This window comes from Lineus longissimus, chromosome 4 (assembly GCF_910592395.1).
Source record: "Lineus longissimus chromosome 4, tnLinLong1.2, whole genome shotgun sequence".
In the NCBI taxonomy this organism is placed as follows: Eukaryota; Metazoa; Nemertea; class Pilidiophora; order Heteronemertea; family Lineidae; genus Lineus; species Lineus longissimus.
The window spans coordinates 592344-613822 of record NC_088311.1 but is presented as its reverse complement, the minus strand read 5'-3'; the positions used below and the strand labels follow the sequence as shown (position 1 = coordinate 613822).

The 21479-nt window shown below is 42.5% G+C and overlaps 3 protein-coding genes and 2 non-coding genes across 6 annotated transcripts; 4 read left to right on the top strand and 1 right to left on the bottom strand.

The window, feature by feature from the left end:
• The first annotated feature begins 34 nt into the window (after positions 1-34).
• LOC135486157 (DDB1- and CUL4-associated factor 15-like) lies at positions 35-5303 on the top strand. The gene is made up of 11 exons (XM_064768725.1): positions 35-133; positions 386-504; positions 692-836; positions 1058-1271; positions 1463-2302; positions 2466-2581; positions 2722-2850; positions 3044-3194; positions 3455-3515; positions 3690-3808; positions 4113-5303. Exons 1-11 carry the CDS (start codon positions 35-37, stop codon positions 4166-4168), a joined length of 2049 nt encoding a protein of 682 aa, XP_064624795.1. The 3' UTR covers positions 4169-5303.
• On the top strand, positions 1310-1391 carry LOC135487345 (Z30 small nucleolar RNA). The gene has a single exon (XR_010446839.1). It is a non-coding gene; the product is annotated as a Z30 small nucleolar RNA (small nucleolar RNA).
• A 1298-nt stretch (positions 5304-6601) lies between the features above and the next one.
• On the bottom strand, positions 6602-13253 carry LOC135486574 (sorting nexin-30-like). Of its 2 annotated transcripts, XM_064769457.1 has the most exons (11): positions 13053-13253; positions 12673-12855; positions 12314-12424; positions 11932-12093; positions 11487-11682; positions 11108-11238; positions 10757-10825; positions 10415-10501; positions 9412-9516; positions 7760-7912; positions 6602-7585 (listed from the first exon to the last, which is right to left on the bottom strand). In XM_064769457.1, exons 1-11 carry the CDS (start codon positions 13212-13214, stop codon positions 7508-7510), a joined length of 1437 nt encoding a protein of 478 aa, XP_064625527.1. In that variant the 5' UTR covers positions 13215-13253; the 3' UTR covers positions 6602-7507. The 2 variants fall into 2 exon arrangements, with proteins under 2 accessions (XP_064625527.1, XP_064625528.1); XM_064769458.1 differs by lacking the exon at positions 9412-9516.
• Positions 13254-13425: 172 nt separating this feature from the next.
• Positions 13426-15121, top strand: LOC135486862 (SOSS complex subunit C-like). The gene is made up of 5 exons (XM_064769974.1): positions 13426-13510; positions 13809-13890; positions 14103-14151; positions 14358-14411; positions 14623-15121. Exons 1-5 carry the CDS (start codon positions 13477-13479, stop codon positions 14713-14715), a joined length of 312 nt encoding a protein of 103 aa, XP_064626044.1. The 5' UTR covers positions 13426-13476; the 3' UTR covers positions 14716-15121.
• A 6209-nt stretch (positions 15122-21330) lies between these two features.
• Positions 21331-21403, top strand: Trnak-uuu (transfer RNA lysine (anticodon UUU)). Its single transcript has one exon. It is a non-coding gene; the product is annotated as a tRNA-Lys (tRNA).
• Positions 21404-21479: the final 76 nt, after the last annotated feature.

Here is a 21479-nt window from a genome sequence, read left to right as displayed (position 1 = left end):
GTCAAGGTCGCTTATACTCTGCAAAAGAAAAATCATGGCGGCGAATGCCGCGCGGCCTTCAAATACGAAGGGAAATTTCCCTAAAAAATCGCCCTATGGGAATAATATTTTGACACGTTTATCCCTTAGAGAGGTAGATTACATAATGATGATCTCATAGAACCAAAGTTTTGTCTGATTAAGTCATTTACAAGTGCTATAGCACCCTCCAAACTTATCGAAAATTGCCTTGTTTTTGATTTGTTTTCAGTTTCGTGTGTGTCTGTTGCTGCCGTGTGTTTTGGGATACTGTTTGCTGTGTCTCATCTAAAAACTTTTCCAATTCGTGTCACAACTTTCCAAGTTCAAGAGCTTGGCTTTGACATTCATACCATTTGTTTTTCAGACGAGGGGATGTTTGCAACACCATAAAAGGTCCAAACCACTCCGGTACTTCAATAAAATCCCTGGTCGCCTTGGATTTCGCCTTAACTCGTTGGCTAGTGAATTTGTTTTAGAGGGAGGGTAAGTGTCAGTTGCTCTTTAATCATTGGTTTTATTGAATATGCTAAACACTACAAATGCAGTTTGAAGGAGATTTTGATAGGGTTGGTTGAGGTTGAGCAATCACTATTTACACCTGTCAAAAACCATCTGGAAGATCTGTGTAAAAACTTCAAATTGAACCGGATTTCCAACCTTGCCTTTTCAGACATGTCTTCCTTGGGTTCAGCAAGAATGGCCAGTTTGTCCTGTCCTACTCTCTCCATCTTGAAGCTGATGAGCACACTGCCTTCCCTGTGTATGTCTATAGACTGCACTGGTGGCATTTTGTGCCAAATAGAACACTTAGACAGGTAAGTTAACTAGTCCTATTCAATAATTCATTGGGTTTCAAGATTCCATCCCTCATAATGGGTGAATACTTATATTTGTCCTTGGAGTCAGAACGTTTTGTATGTATTCATTTTTACATGGTAACTTCTCAGTATTTACCTATTGCTAGTCCTAATAATAGTAGCGCTGTCGTGAGACCCCTTTGGATGTATGTGATTGAAGTTCTACTTCTGTTTATCAGGTTTCTGAGGTGCGTCTCTTTGGAGAAGAGGAGATTTCACATGATTTGTACTTAGCATTCTGTGAATGGCCACGAGATACCAGCAAGGTTCTCATCTTCGGGTACAGCATAGCAGAAGACGGTGATGAGAAGCGGAAATGTTACATTACGATTACAGCATTCCCATCTGCGGCTCCATGCAAGGAATGTATCAAGTGTGCCAATGATATGAATTGTGAGTATCTCAATAACTAGACATGGATGCTGAATGGTTTGCAATGATGAAGTGATTGAGTGACTTGATATCACTTTGGTGTTGATCGAGGAATGATCTGCTAATCTTCTCTCTGAGCAAACTTCTCCGCTTATCTCTCAACCCAACAAATCCCAAACTCCTTCCTCATGTTACATTCTATCTCATTTCAGCCAACTTGTCCAGTGGAGAGACAGCTTGCCTGAAGCATGGCTTTACGGTGCACACCAAGTTTGAGCTGGCTCCACCTTACCCATTTTTCTTTCCACAAACCCACCTGAGGATAGATGGCGTTGCTGTGATGAATACTGGAGACTCGCTCATTGCAATGAGCGTTGAACTCGAGGACGGCCTGAACCAGTCCACTCTCCTCGTATCCCAAGATGTGCCTGCAGACTCTGAACATATGCAACTAGGTGCTGAAGCAGGAAATTTTAACTTTGCTCAAACTTCAGGTGTCACATTATATAACGAGACAATCACTAAATCGGTCGAGAGTGACTATTCTGAAAACATCATGAGCCCACCGATGATGGATACGCATAGTTTTACAGAATACAAGAAATACGGCCATTTGCATTGTTTCAGTAGTGAAACAACCGACCAGGAACAAAGTCCACAAATTGGTGCTAACACACATCGACCATTGGAATACCGCGATAACAATAGTAATACAGCTCCTAAATCACCTGATTTGAAATCTCAAGATCCACCGTTGAAAAATCAAGACTCTCCCTTCACGGTACCAGAGCCTATGCCACATGGTCGTGAAGATATGAAAGAGAATAAGTTATATCCAAAAATGGATCCTAAAATGCCTAGTCCTGACACGGTACGCTTAGAAGTGACATTATCTCCATGTTTCATCAAGATTGATGATGGGACCTGTAGTACTGAGAGCTCGTGTTACAGCAGCCCGATCATCCTTCAGAACGATTCCCAGTGCTTCACCTACTCTGTGAGAAAATATGCAGATATTGAGAATCCTTCAGAATCGCCACTGGACCCAGAAGGTAAGTCACTTATCAATCAGCACAGAATGAGCTTGGGCGAATCATGAGATCTTGTCCTGCCTTGAACGTGGAGTCAAGGAGAGATATTGAAATTGTGGCTACAGTCTGACATGAAAAGCAAATGACCATCTCTGTTAGTCATTGGCGCTTATTTCCATTGCAGACATGCCAGATGATCTAAGCCTTGCCTACCACAGTGTGTTACCTCTGGAAGTGCATGGGACAGCCTACAACCATATGACTGTGATAACTAGTCAGCAGCCTGAACAGGCAACTGGGGTAAGGCAACAATCTCTTGTGGTGTTCATATAGGTACTATGTCTTGTCGTGGAACCAGTGCGGTGACGGATGCTACATGTACTACCTTCTATCTCAGGATTGTGGGTAATGTTTCAACATGAACGTGTTCCATTTTGCAGCAGCCAGCCCTCGTTGTGAAGCAGTTGACGTTTGATGTTGAACAGTACATCAATGAGGCGATCCGTAGCACCATGGACCTAGGACACAGATATCACTCCTTCGCTGACTACGATGCTCAAATTCTGGATGTGAGTTGAAAACTTGTAAAGTTAGAATGGGGAGACAAGCGAACATAAACTTCAACAGTTACCATACTGAGATCTTGGTTCTTCTACAAAAGACAAACTTGGAGATCAAATCACCAGATCAATCAGTCAGCTTCTGTGAGGTGTATGTTACACAGTATTGAATTCCACTAACGTTCTCTCCACCATCTTTCAGGTTTGTCCAGATTCCAATAGTGTGATAGGCATGGTCGTGATATTGGTTCGAGCCAGACCACCACTTTCCACAAAGCTCGATACCCGAATGCATCGGTACAATGTCAAGATGTACCAGACAAGTTTCAAGTTTGTATGGAATCTTACAACTGGTAAGTAGAGAGTAATATGTATAGTAGTAATTCATTCACAGTTATATAACTCAATGTTGTGAGTGGTTTTGTTCTGGGGAAAGAACACCAGGTCCAAGGACTCGGATCTGTGGTTGGGATAGCAGTTGCAAGGTGGCTAAAATGGTCCCATACGAAGTTGTGCATGTAGCTTTTGTGTCTTGAAATGTTCAGTCAGTGAATCCCTGGAGGTTTTCAAAAGTTACCACATTGTAAATGAATATTTGTATGTCTTTTTCCAGGCACTTATGAAACCATTGAAACTGATGAATTTGTTGAGTTGGATCAGAAGGAATGTATGAAGTGAGTAGACCCAGTATCAAAGAAACTGTTCCTTCATTATCTCCATGCTTCTTGTGGGGTTAATATGCCATGAACAACCAGTAGTTGTTCCTCATTTTGAGCATATTCAAAGGTTTCTCTGGGCATTAGCACAATTGTTGCAGAATAATAAATTGTTTCTGTTCTTGTTTGTAGGAAAGTGTGGAGTCCCGGAGCAGAAATGAGATGGGATGTTCAGAAGCACTCGGGCTGTATCATTCCGCAGGCTTTCAACACATCAGCCCACACACTCACAAATGAAGCCACATTCAAAGGTGAGTTACGACGCTGCTAATAACCTAATACAACAGAAGCCTGCACATAGATGTGTTTGATAATCTTTGGACCTGCAGTGCCTCAGAAAGGATATGTGGATGCTGGAGTTTGAAATAACTTGTGGTAGCTTCTATTCATTGGATTGCTCTCACCAACAGTGGCCTCCTCAATAACGTCTGTTACTCTACAAGTAACTATAATTCAACGTCTTCTAAAATGGAATATGGTCAGTGGTTTCCTCCTGTCACTCAGATATAATGCCTCCTTTCTTCTGATTCTGATATCCTACTTAATTTCTTCCAGGTTCTTCCTTGAAGACACTGATCGCTCCTCAGCATTACGTAGCCATTGTTCTCTAAGGGTGGTCAAGATGTGCAAAATTGTGATCATTGTTCCGTTTCATGGAAATACCGGCTGCTCAATATTTTGTGACGGTGTGGGAACCATACAGTTTTCAAGATTTTGAAATCAGACCAGTGACACTGTTGACTCAAGTCAATTTACAAAGCGTGTGTCCAAGATCGTCTGCTAAACCTGTGTAGCTCTGTTTGCTTTGTGAGCTTATTGAAGGAGTTACAACAAGGCGTGCTACAGTCGTATTGGAAGTCCTTGAGGCTCATTGAATGATCTATGTGTGTTGATTTTATTGTCTCTTGGGTTCATGTTCGACCATTTCCATATTCAATTGTCCAATCGGTTCTTTGAGCTATTGCCTTTCCATCGTGGGCATCTTTGATTCAGATTCTTGTCAAACTATTCGAGGATGAGTAGCTGGAGTAACTGCCAAGCTGGCACTGATGTACAAATGTGTTCATGGTTCTCAGATGACCCACTTGTCAACAATCTAATATGTTTTGTGAACTATGCAATGTCCTGCTGACTGTTCTGTTGCAATTGCCTTTATATGCCTGTCCAAGCTGCCTCTACATGTGTGGTTATGCTGGTACATTATGGTACACATACAGGGTCAGGGCTAATGTTTTATAACTACCAACTTAATTACTAAGCAAACATAGAACAAAAAGTGTAGGAGGCAGTTCACTCAGCCTTGGAGCATCTCATGCTCAAGGTGAGATTGAATGAAAGGGGGGGGGGGGGGCTGGGATTTCTGGCTCTGGTGTAGCACTAAGCCAAATCCATCAGTCCAATGTGTTTTCGAAGCTGCAATAATCAGTTTTATGATGCGGCAATAGGTACATTTTGTATTTCCATGTTTCAAGTGGTAATGATTTGATGTGCAGACAAGCAATGGGGACTCTGGTCTGAACCTGGGCAGAAATCAGCAGTGCTGAAATCCTTTGCAGTTATCTTTCATTCGACTTGCACAGAATTCGGGCCAGAGTTACTCTTGCATCTTTGCTTTTGGGGGAGTTTCTTATCCAAGGCGAGGTTTTAAAGATGTTTTTTTCTGGAGTCCTATGAATATATCGTTTTAGGAGTGATATGGCTGTCTGATGCCCGTGTACATTATTTGCTGAATAAAACATTTCTTTTCTGAAATCATTCTAGTTGTTCAGTTTCTTCAGTCTTTGAGGCAGATTTGGGTCCTTGTGGGACAAGAAAAAAGGTTGTCTGCCTCCCACCAGAGAGCCTATTGTTCCTCCCCTGCTTTTCACGATTGGTACTGGTTCTGACCACTGTCTTGTTTGCAATATCACATCATGGTCTCCAAGCTTGTCCCAGATGATACCTACTGGTTGTGACTGACCATTTTGTTAGCGCATGCCAATATCACATCATGGTCTCCAAGCTTGTCCCAGATGATAGCTACCGGTTGTGACTGACCATTTTGTTTGCGCATGCCAATATCACATGGTCTCCAAGCTTGTCCCAGATGATACCTACTGGTTGTGACTGACCATTTTGTTAGCGCATGCCAATATCACATGGTCTCCAAGCTTGTCCAAGCTGATAGCTACTGGTTGTGACTGACCATTTTGTTTGCGCATGCCAATATCACATGGTCTCCAAGCTTGTCCAAGCTGATAGCTACTGGTTGTGACTGACCATTTTGTTTGTGCATGCCAATATCACATGGTCTCCAAGCTTGTCCAAGCTGATAGCTACTGGTTGTGACTGACCATTTTGTTTGTGCATGCCAATATCACATGGTCTCCAAGCTTGTCCAAGCTGATAGCTACTGGTTGTGACTGACCATTTTGTTTGCGCATGCCAATATCACATGGTCTCCAAGCTTGTCCAAGCTGATAGCTACTGGTTGTGACTGACCCTATTGTGTGCATGCCAATATCACATCACGGTCTCCAAGCTTGTCCCAGACAGCTGTTATTGGTGATGAACACTTTCTTATTATGGCATCTCTTGAAGGACTCGAGCAAAAAAAGACAACCCCATTTTCATAGCAGGATAGAATCCATTCATTTTAATAAGCCGACAAAATAAATAGGATTTAACTTGGACAGGAAATGCATGATTAGAAATATACAAAAACATTGCCAACGGGGTATTTTTTGCCAATTTAGAAGCCAGAAAAGAATCCTTGTGGTGTTTGGACGGTGTCAGAGTTCCTGCAGCTTCCAGATGTCTATCCCCTACCACTGGGGGATTATCAGTAGTGCTCAATTTTGGAACACACTCGTCAACAAGCAACAATGGTTGCAAGCTACATGTGTCATGGCCTCCCCCAGGCTACGGTAAAGTCTAGATTAGTACGCTCTCGGGCAGTCTAATCATAACATGTGCAACCATCATTGTAATCATTGACAAAAGAGAATGATCATTGAAGACAATAATAAAGGACTTTCACAAAGGATCAAAAGCAGAATATCATATTGTGAGGTGTTTTCAGTGTAAGACTGGAAAGGCTGAATACATTGAACATGTACTGTGCAAACGTTCTACATAGGACTGGCATTTATAGTGAATGAAAGAAATTCACGAGCATGGCAACATTGAATACCACAGCACATAACAGAAATCAACATCTTCTACTAGTCTAATAAACATGTACACATTATTTACAGCTTGGAAACCTAAAAAGTATTCAAGCAATTCCACTTGTCGAAAATGTACACATTCTATGTCAGTCTGCCTACTACTATACATGTAAATCATGAATACTGTCAAGACTAGACTCATACAGTACCTCATTATACAATACGTATTTACAATTCATCAAGTTGATAGAGCCATTACATGGTTTATATAAGGCTGTCAGCAGTCATAATGAAGAGATTGGCTAATATAGGCCTATCTTGGATAATAACTGAACTGTTCCTCTAGTGAACAACATCTACAATAACCAATGAAAATAGCAAGTAAGAAAGAAAGACTGGCAACTCTTAGCTTATGTACATTGTCAGGTTTGAAACTGAACTCATTGCACGTGTACACTCTGCAAGCGGTGGATACATTGTCCTTTACATGCTGGAACTGTAGAGACATTTGTAATGGCCAACAGATGATAAAAGTCCCTTCACTGGTTATCAACTTTGTCAAGTTTACATTGCACTCCAGACTGAAAGCTAACAGAGAAGAAGGCACCTAACCAAACCCTGAGTAAAACAAATACTTGTGGTCTCGCCACACAAGGTAACTCATCCTGGACAGAGACTCAGAATGTGACCATTGCCCATTGCCAAGTCTCTAAGTGCACTCACAGCAAATACCTCATAAGCTTGCCAATCAATGTTTTAATGGATTTTGAAACTATTATTGGTTTCGTGGAAGTGTGATGTCTAATCTTGTAGCGGTACTTCATCCATTTGGTCTGTCTTGTGGATGGCGGGAATGGCCTCTTCCCAGGCAGATAAACACTGAAAAGACACAAACAAATCAAACATGCTGGAGCAAAGATGCCATCACATATATGCCTTGAGGTAAACAAAGGTGACCCTGTATGTCTCTTGTACTGAATTAGGAGTGAGGAAGTGGCCTGAAGCCTGTCTGAGGGTGAGCATGTCAATCCAACACAAATCATAGTTCCTCACCTTTTGGAAGTAACGAATTTGGCGATCAGCAGCTCCAACAAAGAGCTTTTTAAAGTCTCGTCGTTTGGTCTTGTGCCAGCGCTCCATGTCTGCCTTGAGGTCCGCGTTAGCACACGTACTGCGGTCGTTCAACGCTTCAACTTGACTCGTCAGCTGCAAGAAATCAATGACAAAGTCCTGATCAGTTAGAGGAACATGACTCGCCCATTTCAAGGGATACTCAAGGGGTGGAGCATTATCAAGTCCAGGCAATTCGAGCTGTAGTATTCCTTCGTGTGCCAATGCAACCATCATCTGAGTAAAGTGTTAAAACTACTGGAAATGACAGGCTGCAATGAAATAACTAGCTACATTTACACAAGACAGATTGGAATTAGCATATCTACAACAATCTATCAACAATAAGTCCTGCAATAGAATACATGTATGTTAGGATCCTCAAGGAGATTAAAATTGCTGTTATACATGCATGTGAGTGAGCATGAGTGTTGATGTGTGGGGATCATGTGCTAGTGTGCCAAACAGTACAAAACAAGACAAATTAGCAGGGAGGTTTCCATGAAAGTGGTTGGAACAAGTCCATGTACTAGTCCAGACCATGAGGAGTGGTTTGAACTAGTCCAGACCATGAGGAGTGGTTTGAACTAGTCCAGACCATGAAGGAGTGGTTTGAACTAGTCCAGACCGTGAAGGAGTGGTTTGAACTAGTCCAGACCGTGAAGGAGTGGTTTGAACTAGTCCAGACCATGAGGAGTGGTTTGAACTAGTCCAGACCATGAAGGAGTGGTTTGAACTAGTCAAGACCATGAAGGAGTGCTTTGAACTAGTTCAGACCATGAAGGAGTGCTTTGAACGAAAGAATTGGTCCATAATGAAGAAGACGATCCAACTAAAAGATACATGTGTTAGGAAGACTATGACAGCCCAACGTCATTACACACAGACTACATAGTATGGGTGGATGCTGGGAAAGCAAAGCTGATATCGTCAACATTTGAGTAGTTTTTCCAAAAATGAAATTATAACTCTCCCTATTTCAGAGAGCACAGCAAATTAATCAATCAACTGCCGATAAGGTTCTGGGTAGCAATGACACATGTCTGATAATACCATTACAACTACTCTGAATACCTGTAACTCTGATAAAGGTTTCTGAGGATAACTGCAGGAATCCACTTCAGTTTGTTTTGGTTTGTTTTAGTTTGTTATGTGTACATGTACAGCTGTGTATCTTATACTATACCAACCCCATGCTTCAAAAAATCTCAAACCAAATGTTTTAGTCACATTAGAATCTTCCACCGAAATAATTTTGACCCATTTTAACATACATGACATACATTGGGAGAATAACAGGTGCAATGTGCTGTTGTAGCAAAGGACCAAATATCAACAGGGCTCTAGGTTGTGACTTACAGCCACACACTCCCTCCACATTACCTCACACCAACTTACATGCATAGAAACGAAAACCAATTCCTGCTAATCAGCCTGTAAGAGTGGCATTGTGCTGAGAGATGGTATTATAAAGTTATGTCCAAAGGACTGACTGATGCCAAGAAATCATTGCCCTCCCTCCTCACCATTCACACCACCCCAGAACCCTATGGACAGTTTCAGACTGAAAGCACACAAATAGGATAGAGCCCTACCTCTTCGACCGACTTTTCTAATTTGTCCTGTTTGTTCTGTTTGACATCGACAGGATCTTTGCCTATGAATGCCCCAAATGAATAAGTCTGGTCAGAGATTTTTACCTGAAAAATGCCACAAATGCTAAAGTGAGGAGAGCATGGTGAAGCGACCCTCATATTCATAAGTGAAAGCTACAAGCCTGCACTAGTGCTAAAGTGATGTTTTGTGTTTTTGTCGATCAAGTTTCAACCTGAGCAGCACACTCGTAAGGTCATAAGGGGTTGACAAGTGTATACAGGAAAATGATGCTTCACCTTGACCCATGAACCTACCAGCACGGGCGAGATCTTGCCCAGCCAGGACAACCACGGGTAGGAACCTACCAGCACGGGCGAGATTCTGCCCACCCAGGACAACCACGGGTAGGAACCTACCAGCACGGGCGAGATTCTGCCCACCCAGGACAACCACGGGTAGGAACCTACCAGCACGGGCGAGATTCTGCCCACCCAGGACAACCACGGGTAGCACAAATCATTCTCTGAAACTTCTTCTCAGAAAGCTGTTGTGACACATAATCCACACAAACATGTACATCAGTAACACATGTGCAAGTACAACAGAGGTACAATGAGTTACAACGCATTTACCTTCTCCTTTCAATGATGAAAAGACAGAAGAAGGATTGTGAAAATATATACACTGTAAGGGTGAACACTCTAGACACACTCCATAACAACTCCTCTGTCTCTGATGGGTTTCTAATAGAGGCACCTTCAAGGCATTGCAAGTAAAGCACAGATTATCATGACACACAGTGATTATACACTTCCCAAATGCCTGAAGCAACCAGACATCTGTAGCCATGGACACACTGGTTGAAATAAGAATAACGATCTAAGAGACATGGAGTACAGAGACTCATAATACAAACTGGCAGCTCTAGAAGCTCTCTAACTTCAACCAACTGCTGCTAACCAATTGCTTCACTCTCCACACCACAACCGGTCAACAACTTACATGCTCCCTCTCATCCTTTTTCTTATTCAACTCATCTAAGGTCAACTCGTATTCCATTTGGATGGCATCTCTCCGCCGTAAAACACTCTGAAAGAACAACAAATATAAGATGGAGGAAATAGGAGAATGTCAATCACTACACATGCATCAATGGTTGTTATCATCATGTTAGACATGAACTTTGAGCCGTGTGCCAAGCTACTACATGTGGAAGAAGCCATAAATCAACAGGTTTTCGATCAAGAAGTACGAATGCAAGCTGCCTGACATGACCATGACAGGTATGCGGAGTTGGCAGTCCCGTATTTGATTATAGACATCTACAAACATGACCCCACCTACCTTGATTGCCTCTGTGTATAGAAGGTATTCCCGCAACGGCTGGGAGAATTGCTTATCTGTGGCAGAGATCTGTAAAATGAAAGCAGTGCTTTGTTATGTCATGAATCTCATTAGGTCATGTGCATTCACTACACATACTGGACTGTGCTATATTCTAAGCTATTTAAAAGTTCTCAACTGCTAGACACTTCCGAGTCATTAATAAACCAACACCTGTCAGGTGTTACCATGTAAACTAGTTTGACACGATGCATACCATGGACAAGATTAGCAAGCAAGACGATTGCTAGCTATGACACCAGATCAACTAGCCTATTTGAAGAAAAGGTGACCCAACATTGTTCAACCTACCATTTCTTGCATTGCATCACAACATTTATCAACAGCTGTAGCCAGGCCAGCGAGACCGCCCGCTAATTGGTCCTCTGAGCCTTGCCATAATGTGAACATTGGTCCGAGTTCCTTCATCAAATTGAGGAATTCTGAAATGGACAGTTTAGCTTTAGGTTGTGATTGACTTGGTAGGATACTGCTGTCCATCTCAGCTTGACAGTGAGAACATACTTTGGGCTGACCTAAACATCAGCCAATGACACTAATATTTGATACAATTTGACATGATAAGAATTGCTATAGGATAGGTTGGATCATTGCTACTATTGGAAATCAAACTCTGGTCTTGTTAGATTTTACCAAGACTATGATTGTGACGTATTGGAAGAGAACTCACCTGTTTGTTCTTTAAGAATCCTAAGCGAAATCCTATCAATGGTTCCTAACTTGTCGCCAAATGTATGAATATATTCATTCATCATTGTATACTCTGGACTGCGATTTTTTATCATATATGCTGCACTCATATTGTGAATGGAGTCAGTGAATCGCGATATTATGCCGGCACCTTGCTTTTTATGGGCTTGGAATTCCTGAAAGCAGAGTTATTAAAATATGACAAATTGTAGACCTTCAAATCAAAGTTTTGCTGAAAGTACTTCACACAATATTCTGTTGGAAAAACAAACAGGATTCTCAACATCCAATATCAACAACATGATAAGCTTCATTCAAAGGTCAGGTGGTATCAGTCTCATTGCAATGGCATGAATGGTGTGCAATTGGGAAGAATATGACAAGTCAAGGCAATGATCAAAGTAGACCCATCTAGTCATACTCACATAATGTTTTAAGGTCAAGAACATCTGGAAATGTTTACTAAAAGATAGCACAGGATGGTCTGCTAAGCGTTTTACAAACTTCTGTAAGGCAACCTCTCGTGTTCTAATGAACTGTGGATCAAATCGGTCCAATTTTCTGATAGGATGCTTTTCTGGCAACGGCTGGAATAAAATATTAGAAGGGTTTAGAAAATTGAGGGATGCGAACATGAATAGGGTAATGTGACATTTGTTGAGTGCAACATTGAGATGATGTTCTGACCTTTCCCGCATCAGTTCCCAGCTACCTCAACTATCCACAACTGACTACCACATATCAGATTCCAGATATGAATAGCATACTAACTATGTATCAGATCCCAGATATGAATAGCATACTAACCGGGACTAAGTGTGATGGATTGGTCACCTCTAACTTTTGTCTCAGCCACAGGAAGTCATTGTACCGCCTCCTGACACTGTATTCTGAAGAGTTATATTCACTACGAGTTGTCTGAAACAACAAGTTGATTGAAGAATAAATTGATGACAAGTCACAACCATACATTCAGTTACTCCGACTAAACATATAGTTCAAGATAATCAATGACTGAGAAACACTCCCCTATTTATAATATGAACTACAAGGACACCATTTTAAAGTTTTGGGACAAGTCTTGATAAATTATACTTCACTTGGTATTCAAGTCAGGGTCAACAGTTTACGGAGTGACACAGCTGACGGAGGATATGGATGTGTACCTTTGTAGAAACTTTGAATGTGATATAGGATTCCATTGCAGTCGTATGTTTTTCTGGATTTTCAACAGAAACGAACAAGTCTTTTGCATCTGTATCAAAGTCATCTTCGAGTTTAAGAGTACTATCCAACAAGCTAGAACTCGACACATTGCTGTCTGATCTTCGGAACCCATCTGGCTTGCCCTGGAACGATAATAGTTCAAAGTTGTATGTTCGGCTCGACTGACATAGTAGGCCAACTTGGGCTCGAGATTTAAATGGCAATTGCTCATGAGGGGCTGGGCTCTTGTATTTGTTGGCATGAGTCGATGATGATACGAGATGATGTCATGTGATGATATCATATACTAATAGGTCATCGAAATCAGACCAAAACACACCTTTATTTTCTCCTTTATGTCATCAATTGTAGTGCTGGAGTTTAGGGACACGCCACTGAAGTTGAGATGATCACTGAGATCCTCCCCAAGTGACTGATAACCCTCTGTACCAGCCGAGGAGGAGGAAACCATCGAAGGAACATCAGTTTCGTCTGGTTCCATCTTGATACACTTCCTCAAAACACAGCCTCACTCAACAGAATAATATTTCCAATGTTCATCAAAGCAGGCTATTCTACACAAAGTTGAATCACGGAGTTGCGCCAGACTAACCACTTGCTGACTGGTTCCTAGTGTAAAGCTCCTGTACATTTGCGTATGTTGCATGTCAAACGGACCAAGTATCAGAACTTGTTATTGTTGTAAGCGACAAGCACCTTCTTCGAAACTTGTTCCTGCTCATTTTTCAAACAAACTTGTCTAAATGATGGCCTTCCAAGCGCCCAGTCCTGGTCAAGGTAATGCTCGATAGATTGAGCAATATATAGCCTTCGAAAAAATAATATGAAAAGTCAAGGACTTAGGGGGGCGTACTAAAATATAACTTACCCTATCCCATCACCACCCATGCATTATGCGACCAAGTGGATAAGGTTAAGACTAAGAGTCTGGGAATGTTTTTATGCCTGCTGTCATCAATCCCAACTCGGTCACCAGCATCAAGAGTCATGACTGAGCGAACTCGCTCAACATTGAACATGTCATGTCACCATGGTCACTTCACCTTGACATACAACTGCTCTCATCTCTTTTCAGGTCAGCAGAATAAGAAACTGCTTGAAGAATTGGAACAAAGAAAGAAACAACTCCGAATGCAATCTCAGCCTGGAAACAACAGGTTTGTCCATGCATGCTGGCTTTGGGATGTAAGGCCAAGGGATGACCTGCACAGCAGTTCAAGTCGTGGATCAGAAATGTTCCTATGCAGTGATTAGTGATAGTTTCTCTGTCAACTAGATCATTTTATACAGTGAGAGTCATTCAGTCAAAGTGTGTTTAGATTGAGTTTCAAACATGTCTTTAAAACAATGTCAAACTCTTCTTTTCCAGTCCCACCAGTTCTCCAAGTATTGTTCCTTTACCACAAGTACCTCTGACAGTAAGTTTGGTGTCACTCATCATCAGGCCACCTGAGAGAGAGTTGCTGTGTGTTCTTTCAACCTTTTTGCTTCTCAACAATGACTTTGAATATAACATTGAACAGAAAGGTTACTTTGATTTAAATGCCTCTTGATAAGAAAATCAAAGACATCCATTACCAATAATGAATAAGACACCTGTATCATCAAACCTTTTCTTCTGCAGCCAGGAGGTGGTGCTGATTCACATATGACCCCAGCTCAAAGAACTGCTCTGCAGGTGAGACTCGAATAATAAGTTCTATTGCTTCCGTTTTCAACTAAGAAGTGGGTCACAGCCTATTTCCATATACAGACTTGGAGCAAAACTTGTATACATTGTACATCATCATCATGTCTGGAGATGATGGGAATAGTCTTTCTGTGTGCCCTTGCATTCTCATAGTAATGCCAGTCAAAAAACAACAAGTAACTTTGTTTTTACATTGCAGCACGCTCATGCCAATTCTGTTGGATACTTCATCACCCAGGACTCTTCCTTTGGGAACTTGATACTGCCAGTTTTGCCAAGACTTGACAAATGACAGAGTGTATGCACTGAGAGCTTGTGGGTCACATCCTCAGAGGTCATTGGTGCTATGAGTGCAAGGTGAAGACAGCATATTGATGACAATGTCATGTCTGTTCTGTCATACTGGAGTTATAGTTGTGTATCTGTCTGGCGGTGATGGATGGGACATGACACACCCAGGCCAGATATCTGGATGACTTTTGAAATATCCTCTGTGTCAGTTGTCGGCTGTGGTGACTGTATTCATGGACTCCTCAAAATGTGATCAGAAATACTCTATGGCAATTGGAGTAGGTCGGTCAGTTGGTATCAGACGTACCCTGGGCAGCATCAATCTGGGGGATGGTCAGTGTTTGGATGGACATGTATGTGTTGAAGGAATTTGAAATACTTGTAAAGTTTGGTATACTTGTATTAAAACTACAATATTTATTGTGTAATAGTTCTCTCATTTGATTCTATGGAGGTTCTCCTGGCAGACCGGATCATGTTGTCCTCTAACATTGTCTCTTTTCCCTGATTATTCTCTCACATCACAACTCCTTACCATTTATTTTTCACTGAGGTTAAATAGGCAGCTTGGAATGCATTCCCTTCTCCTGGCCAAAGACTGAGTCACCTGGTCAGAAAACCTGGGTCTGAACACCCCTGTGACATATCACATTCACCTCCTGAGGACAGTCAGAAGACGTTTAGATGAGTCGCAATCAATGGATGTATTGAGGACAAGGCACAATCACGAGTTGTCTTCAAGACAAACGAGGAATGTCTTAGAGACAGACAAAAGCTTCGTTGAGACAATCGAGTCACAATCATTAGACGTCTTGAAGACCAACACAAGATCATGGCGAGGATTCCCTATCATAAGATTGTGTCATTAGGCATCTTGGAGACAAACAAAAGACGTCTTGGATGACAAGTCACGATCAAAAGATGTTTTGGAGATGAGTCACAACCATATTCATTTCATTTCCATATTTAAGATGCCTTGGAGACAAATCGCGTCCAATCACCAGACATCATCGTCTCGGAGACATCCGAGACTCGGGGTTTGGCAGATAGAGAACCAACACTCAAATAACGGGCAAAATATCATGTAGCTAAACTGATACTAGGAGGAGCTAACATCATTTGCTCCAATAGGTTAATCGCCATCATCTACCATGAAACACCTGTTGAGGATCACGTGGGATGTGTAATAATCAACAGGTGTCGTCCAGGGAGGATGTATGAAGGTTCACGATATTGATATTGAAGTGTTTCTCATGTATACACTACATGGTCGTTGAACATTGTCGGCCCATGCGCAAGCAGACAGTCTACATTGGGTGCAGGTTCTCTCTAACACATGCTTTTGACCGAATTGCCAACCTAACGTTTGGAAGTCCCCTTATCATATTTCATGTTGTTCAACATGTTTGATAATGAGAGAATGTCCACTAACTATGCACACACACACCTGTGGATGTGTGTCGAATTCAAGGTTTTTCAGATAAGTGGCACAAGGGATAAAGGCCCGCGAGATAGGCCACATGTCGGTTCACATAGTTGTCAGCGCGCCCAAGAGTGCACCTTCACATTCTCTGGGTGGGGCTTCGCCTCGGCCCCCTTTTCCAAATTTCTTGATTCGCCACACTGAGTGTGTCTTTGAGGACATCCATGATTGTGACATGACGAAATCCGAGGACACTGCTGTCTTTACCGCAACTTCGCACCGAGTGGTGGTGCCATCTGTCTGGTGCCTCTTATACTAAAAACGAAAACTAGGCCAGGACGAGCTGGTGCTGGTCGTCTTTCGGAGGTCAAGACGAATAAGCCGAGATCATCAAGGTTGTGCCATTGTCTTTACCATGATATTGTGATAGTGCAGGCGAGTGATAGGCATGGGGCCCGCTGCATGGACCGATAACCCTGAAAGACATACGGCAGAATCAGTGGAAAAACCTCTTGTGGTGCCAACTATGCACTGCACCCGATGCAAGTGTAACGTTTTTGAGTGCTTCTGTTTCTGACTGTTCCCTGTATCATTGAGGAACGCTAGTCGACCCAGCGAGGCTGATGAAATGAGTTCATATCTTGAAGAGATCATCTCTGTCTAGGGGCAAACAGCTCAAAAGGTTCTCTCTATCAACCTACTTAAACGTCACAGTCGCTCAATGGAAGGACTGAGATATTTTGGAACAACCAAAAGCGTTACACCGGCAGCACATCCTGTCCAAAGAAGTGGGGAAGTTCCCCCGTCTAAATTTTACCCACCCGTCACTTCAATCCTAGTTCGAGACACAATGAATATATGTCTAATAACACTATTACGATAATGTTCCCTACAGACACTCATCATGTGGACATTAACAATGTAGGACAAGTACCGTCATACAATAATCATAGCAAGATCTAGGCTTAATTAGGCTAAATGCAGACTAAATGGCCCTTGTTTTAGTGTTGGTCGTGTCGACGAGTACAACACACTCCAAAGTGGCGAGAGTGGGTGTCCTTTTCTCAGTGCTGCCTCTGAAACAGATCGACAAAGCGAAAGTTATTCTCCCTGACGTCTGTCTGTCCGGAGGCCCGTTCCTCGGACGTGGACTTGTTCAGCAACTTTGATGTGTCTCCCTGTGGGTCATCAGTTGGATCAAGAACGGAACTGTCTGGCGAAACTGCGTGTATCTACAAGGTTCTATAGGGTGTCTTGGTATTTGACCGAGGTGGGTAGTTCATGTCACGCCATGCTCAAACGACGACACCGACGACACGTCCTAGCAGCATCGATACAAACGAAACTGTTGCCAACAAGCATACTGACTCGTGTTCAATGGTTATTTCGCTATCTACTAACCCGTCCCTCTCTTTCCTTGCCCTGATTGAGGCACCATGTAAGGCAGTCTGTATAATCGATATGAAAAAAGTCACCACAGACGATTTTCCACAAACAAAAATGGAACAGAGTATAGTTACACATGTGTTAGATTCTCTCTCGAATGTCACATCCATGTCTCTAGGCCTAGTTTAGATCAATGAGCGGATCAATAAGCCATTGCTTGGGATTGGCGGGGGCCACGTGCTGCGGACACATGGACAGATCTCAACCAAGATATCATATCACAAGGTATAAAATTGGATATGATGTCCGCGGTCCCGAATTAATGTAAGTCCCTTTAATTAAAACGTTAAAATTAGCTTTCCTCCAGTTTGTCAGAATCGAGGTGAAGCAAGTAATTTTTCATTTACGTGGACAAAGGCTGACATCAAAAGGGCCGACTTACATCATCATGGGTACACTCCTGAACACTTCGAGCTGTGTTTGGTCAGTATTCAGACGTGTTCAGTGTCGCGGATGGCCGGTGTACCGGTTGGGACGAGTGGTATAGGACAAAATCGCATCGCTTATGTTGGCGGTTGGTAGTTAAACTAAATGAGAAAAAAGTTGTTCCTGCTGGAAATGAGTGAAGAAAACAGATGCCAGTATATACCGGCATACGGAATATGTTGTGTTAATTTACATATACATGTTACAATTGTTAGATATTTAAATGCTTTGCCCCGGCCAATTCATCATTTGAAATAGGACAATGATTGGAGTAGGACAAAGTGTCTGCATGCACTTTTATTAGAGCTAGCTTACAACTTATGCAACACACAGTAAGTTGACCACCAGATGTCGACATATTTCCAGTATGCAGCAGCAGGGAGTCCATCACCAACTGCTGGTTCAACAAAATAAGTGGTGTAGGCTGATAGTGGTTCTCTGTGTGCTCTGTTTCAATCAGTTCCAGCACCCAGTTGCGACAACAGGGAATACATTAACATTAGGGCCTATTGTTTTGGAGTCAATCGGAAAATATACCGGAGGAAAATCTATACGGTTTTTAGAAAAAAGTAAATAATGCTTCCTGAATAAGGCAGACGGAGACAAATCCAGTCTGACCTAGGGCTCGGTATCGAGGAAGGCAAGATGTCAACCCTAATACTGTAATGCACGGACATCCTTGTTTCTGGAAGACAACTTCTGCAGCAATGAGAGCCTCTCTGACGTATTCAATAAAGTCTTGTTTTCGCTCTCAGCGACATGTAACGTATATTTTTGGCGTGCAATGCTCTTGAATGAAGCAAACAACTGACTCTAACCATAATGCAACATCATTTTAATTAACGAAAAGCACATGTATTGCGGACACAGTATAGCGACTTTATAGTGCCAACACTGTATGGATCAAACGATGGAAAGTAAAAGTAAGATGATATTTGGCCCCGTGGCAAAACCAAAACCAAAATCATATCAACACTGGTTATTTGCCATTGTATTATTTTAATGGGAGCTACATTAGGTGAGCAAACAAGAACACGTTGATATCAATCCCTCCACCAAAACTCTTCATCAATAATTTCTTTTATAAAGGTTACGTCATTCTATAGCAATGCCTTTTCTGCCTGATTCTCTGATGTCACTAATCGCTGTCACGCCCAATCTCGGTGTCAACTGTGGTGGTTACTGCGATATCAAGTCAGACAATACTGAGCAACCAATTCGATACCAAGGGATCCATCATGCGTGATGAAGATGTGGATGATAGAGACACTGAAGGCATCCAGGCTTCTAAGCATCATTCATCAGCCAATCCTGCCGACACTAGGATATATTCAGCGGGGCTTTGTTTTAGCCTGTTGGACGACAAGCTGTTGCCAAATGAACACAATGTGGTATAAAACCTTGCATTATCACCCAGAGGCTATGAGGACTGGGTACCTGGAGGCCCCCGACCCTTCTTTTTCTCGAGGGGTTTCGTCACCAGCCGTCGCCGTCAACACATGTAGGAGACATCAGGAAGCGCACTCACGAGCAGGGATGTCAACCGCATAGGAAGTTTATAGCTCCAACCAATTAACTCAACAATTGAAATTGCACAGCTTGGCCGAGTCAATGCGAAGCTAACACCACTACTACGCTAGCTTTGAGTGGACAGACAACACGCTTTGTTTTAATTTATTGTCAGCTTCATTTCATAATCTAATTGAATATGCGACTCGAAATTGGCTGTTTATACATTTGAATGTAGATGGTATGAATTGAGTGTGTGCAGCCGCCGCATGTGCCAGCAGCTGGGCTAACGAGGAGACGCTGAATGCGCGCACCGGACACCTTGGCAGATCGCTATCCTGTTTAATTAAATTTGATCATTGATCCTGCTCCCTTGACAATCAATTTTATTCAGAACAGCCATTGTTCAGTTTCGAATATCATTCTCTGGCTTCTACTTTGCTATATGATTCTCTTTCAAGGTAAGGCGGCCGGGGACATTCGCTCCGTCCGAAAACAACTGAGGTCACAATCAACATCATGAACATTGTGAAACAACCACAACATCGGTTTAAAGACTAAATACTCCCTCCTGGCGATGGCATGCCAAGGAGGCAAGTGGCTCGACGTTTACGCAAGAGATAAACGAGAGAATCCATTACATGTATAAACAGGGCCCCGGAGGCCACTTTCGTTAGCAATACACAAAATGACAAAATGGACATCCTAGTTTCATATTATTGTTTATGGGCTATTTAAGTTTTGATATCGGTTGCCATCTGTTCATACAGATATTTGCCATAATTTATTCCTTCTCATTGATAAAGATAGTAATAAAAATTCAAACAGTGCACCGACTGAGTGGGATGTGGCACATGTTCTTGACAGCTAGCTATGTGTCAGACCTTCAGATATGAGGGGAGGCATGCATATTCTGACAATGGTCGATCAATATTCTATGTGCCCTCGTGTGTAGGCCTGGCTCTGTAGGCACAGCTGAGTTCATCATCTGGTCGGAAGTAGAGATGACTAGCTCAGCAGTCCAGTTGAACTCAGAGCCGCCGCCCTTTCTGGTTTGAGGGCGCAACCCGTCTGACGACCATACACACCAGTCCTCCGTAGCTCCATCAGTAGTCTTTTCATTTCGTGTATGAGACATGGACCAAAACAGATTCCGTAATAGAGAGGCTATTCTTCTAACAGAGGTGTCGCTACATGTCGCTGCAGCACTGAATGTCTCATTCCTGAGAGAGCTTTCTGTGCTTCCCTTGCTATTCGTGTGTAGATACACGGACCTTCATATCCGTCTTGGTGATAGAAACCCCTGAGGGGCCTGCGCCCCCTAAGAACTCCTCAGTTACCAATCATGAATATCAGTCCGGGATATCAGAAAAACTAATCAACGTAATCCATAGGTCAGCACGATTATGGTAACCATTCAGTGAGTTCATTGATATCATCATGTCGTCGGGGCTCAGTTTAATCAGATAGTTGACATGGTTACGTAAGCCTTTATTAACCAGTGCGGATCACATTTGAGTTGGTGGCGTCACTAACTATGTCGTTGTGGGAGACAGCAGGATTAGGTAATTGTTAATCAGGTGCATTGTTCTTGCCAGGCCCTTTAGACGTTCCTGCCACGCCCATTTTCCTCAATGATGTTGGTTGTGTCGACGTCCGAGGTTGTGACTAACGATCTGTGACAAGCTTCAGCATGATTGTCTGCATGCCAGAACCACCAAAGGACCTAAAAGCACCATCACATCTTTGTTGTGTGAACACCCTGTACACCTTTGCCAATCAGTTCGTTATTGTCGAGCCAGGTCTGCATGAGCCCGTGTAGCTCAGTCGGTAGAGCATCAGGCTTTTAACCTGAGGGTCTGGGGTTCGAGCCCCCACGCGGGTGAGCAAAAATTTTTTGTTCGTATATTTTTATTTTTTTGTGTTCATTTAGGGTACATTACCATTTTACCTGAAATGTG

What these genes read in the sequence shown, in the direction of transcription:
- LOC135486157 (XM_064768725.1), top strand. Translation starts at nt 35, where the DNA reads ATGGCGGCGAATGCCGCGCGGCCTTCAAATACGAAGGGAAATTTCCCT. An exon ending in GAATTTGTTTTAGAGGGAGG is followed by an intron (nt 505 to 691) that starts GTAAGTGTCAGT and finishes TTGCCTTTTCAG; the next exon opens with ACATGTCTTCCTTGGGTTCA. An exon ending in AAATGAAGCCACATTCAAAG is followed by an intron (nt 3,809 to 4,112) that starts GTGAGTTACGAC and finishes AATTTCTTCCAG; the next exon opens with GTTCTTCCTTGAAGACACTG.
- LOC135486574 (XM_064769457.1), bottom strand. Translation starts at nt 13,214, where the DNA reads ATGGAACCAGACGAAACTGATGTTCCTTCGATGGTTTCCTCCTCCTCG. An exon ending in TCTTGACCTTAAAACATTAT is followed by an intron (nt 11,683 to 11,931) that starts GTGAGTATGACT and finishes CTCTGCTTTCAG; the next exon opens with GAATTCCAAGCCCATAAAAA. An exon ending in AAATTCGTTACTTCCAAAAG is followed by an intron (nt 7,586 to 7,759) that starts GTGAGGAACTAT and finishes GTGTCTTTTCAG; the next exon opens with TGTTTATCTGCCTGGGAAGA.
- LOC135486862 (XM_064769974.1), top strand. Translation starts at nt 13,477, where the DNA reads ATGATGGCCTTCCAAGCGCCCAGTCCTGGTCAAG. An exon ending in AGCGCCCAGTCCTGGTCAAG is followed by an intron (nt 13,511 to 13,808) that starts GTAATGCTCGAT and finishes ATCTCTTTTCAG; the next exon opens with GTCAGCAGAATAAGAAACTG. An exon ending in TCTCAGCCTGGAAACAACAG is followed by an intron (nt 13,891 to 14,102) that starts GTTTGTCCATGC and finishes CTTCTTTTCCAG; the next exon opens with TCCCACCAGTTCTCCAAGTA.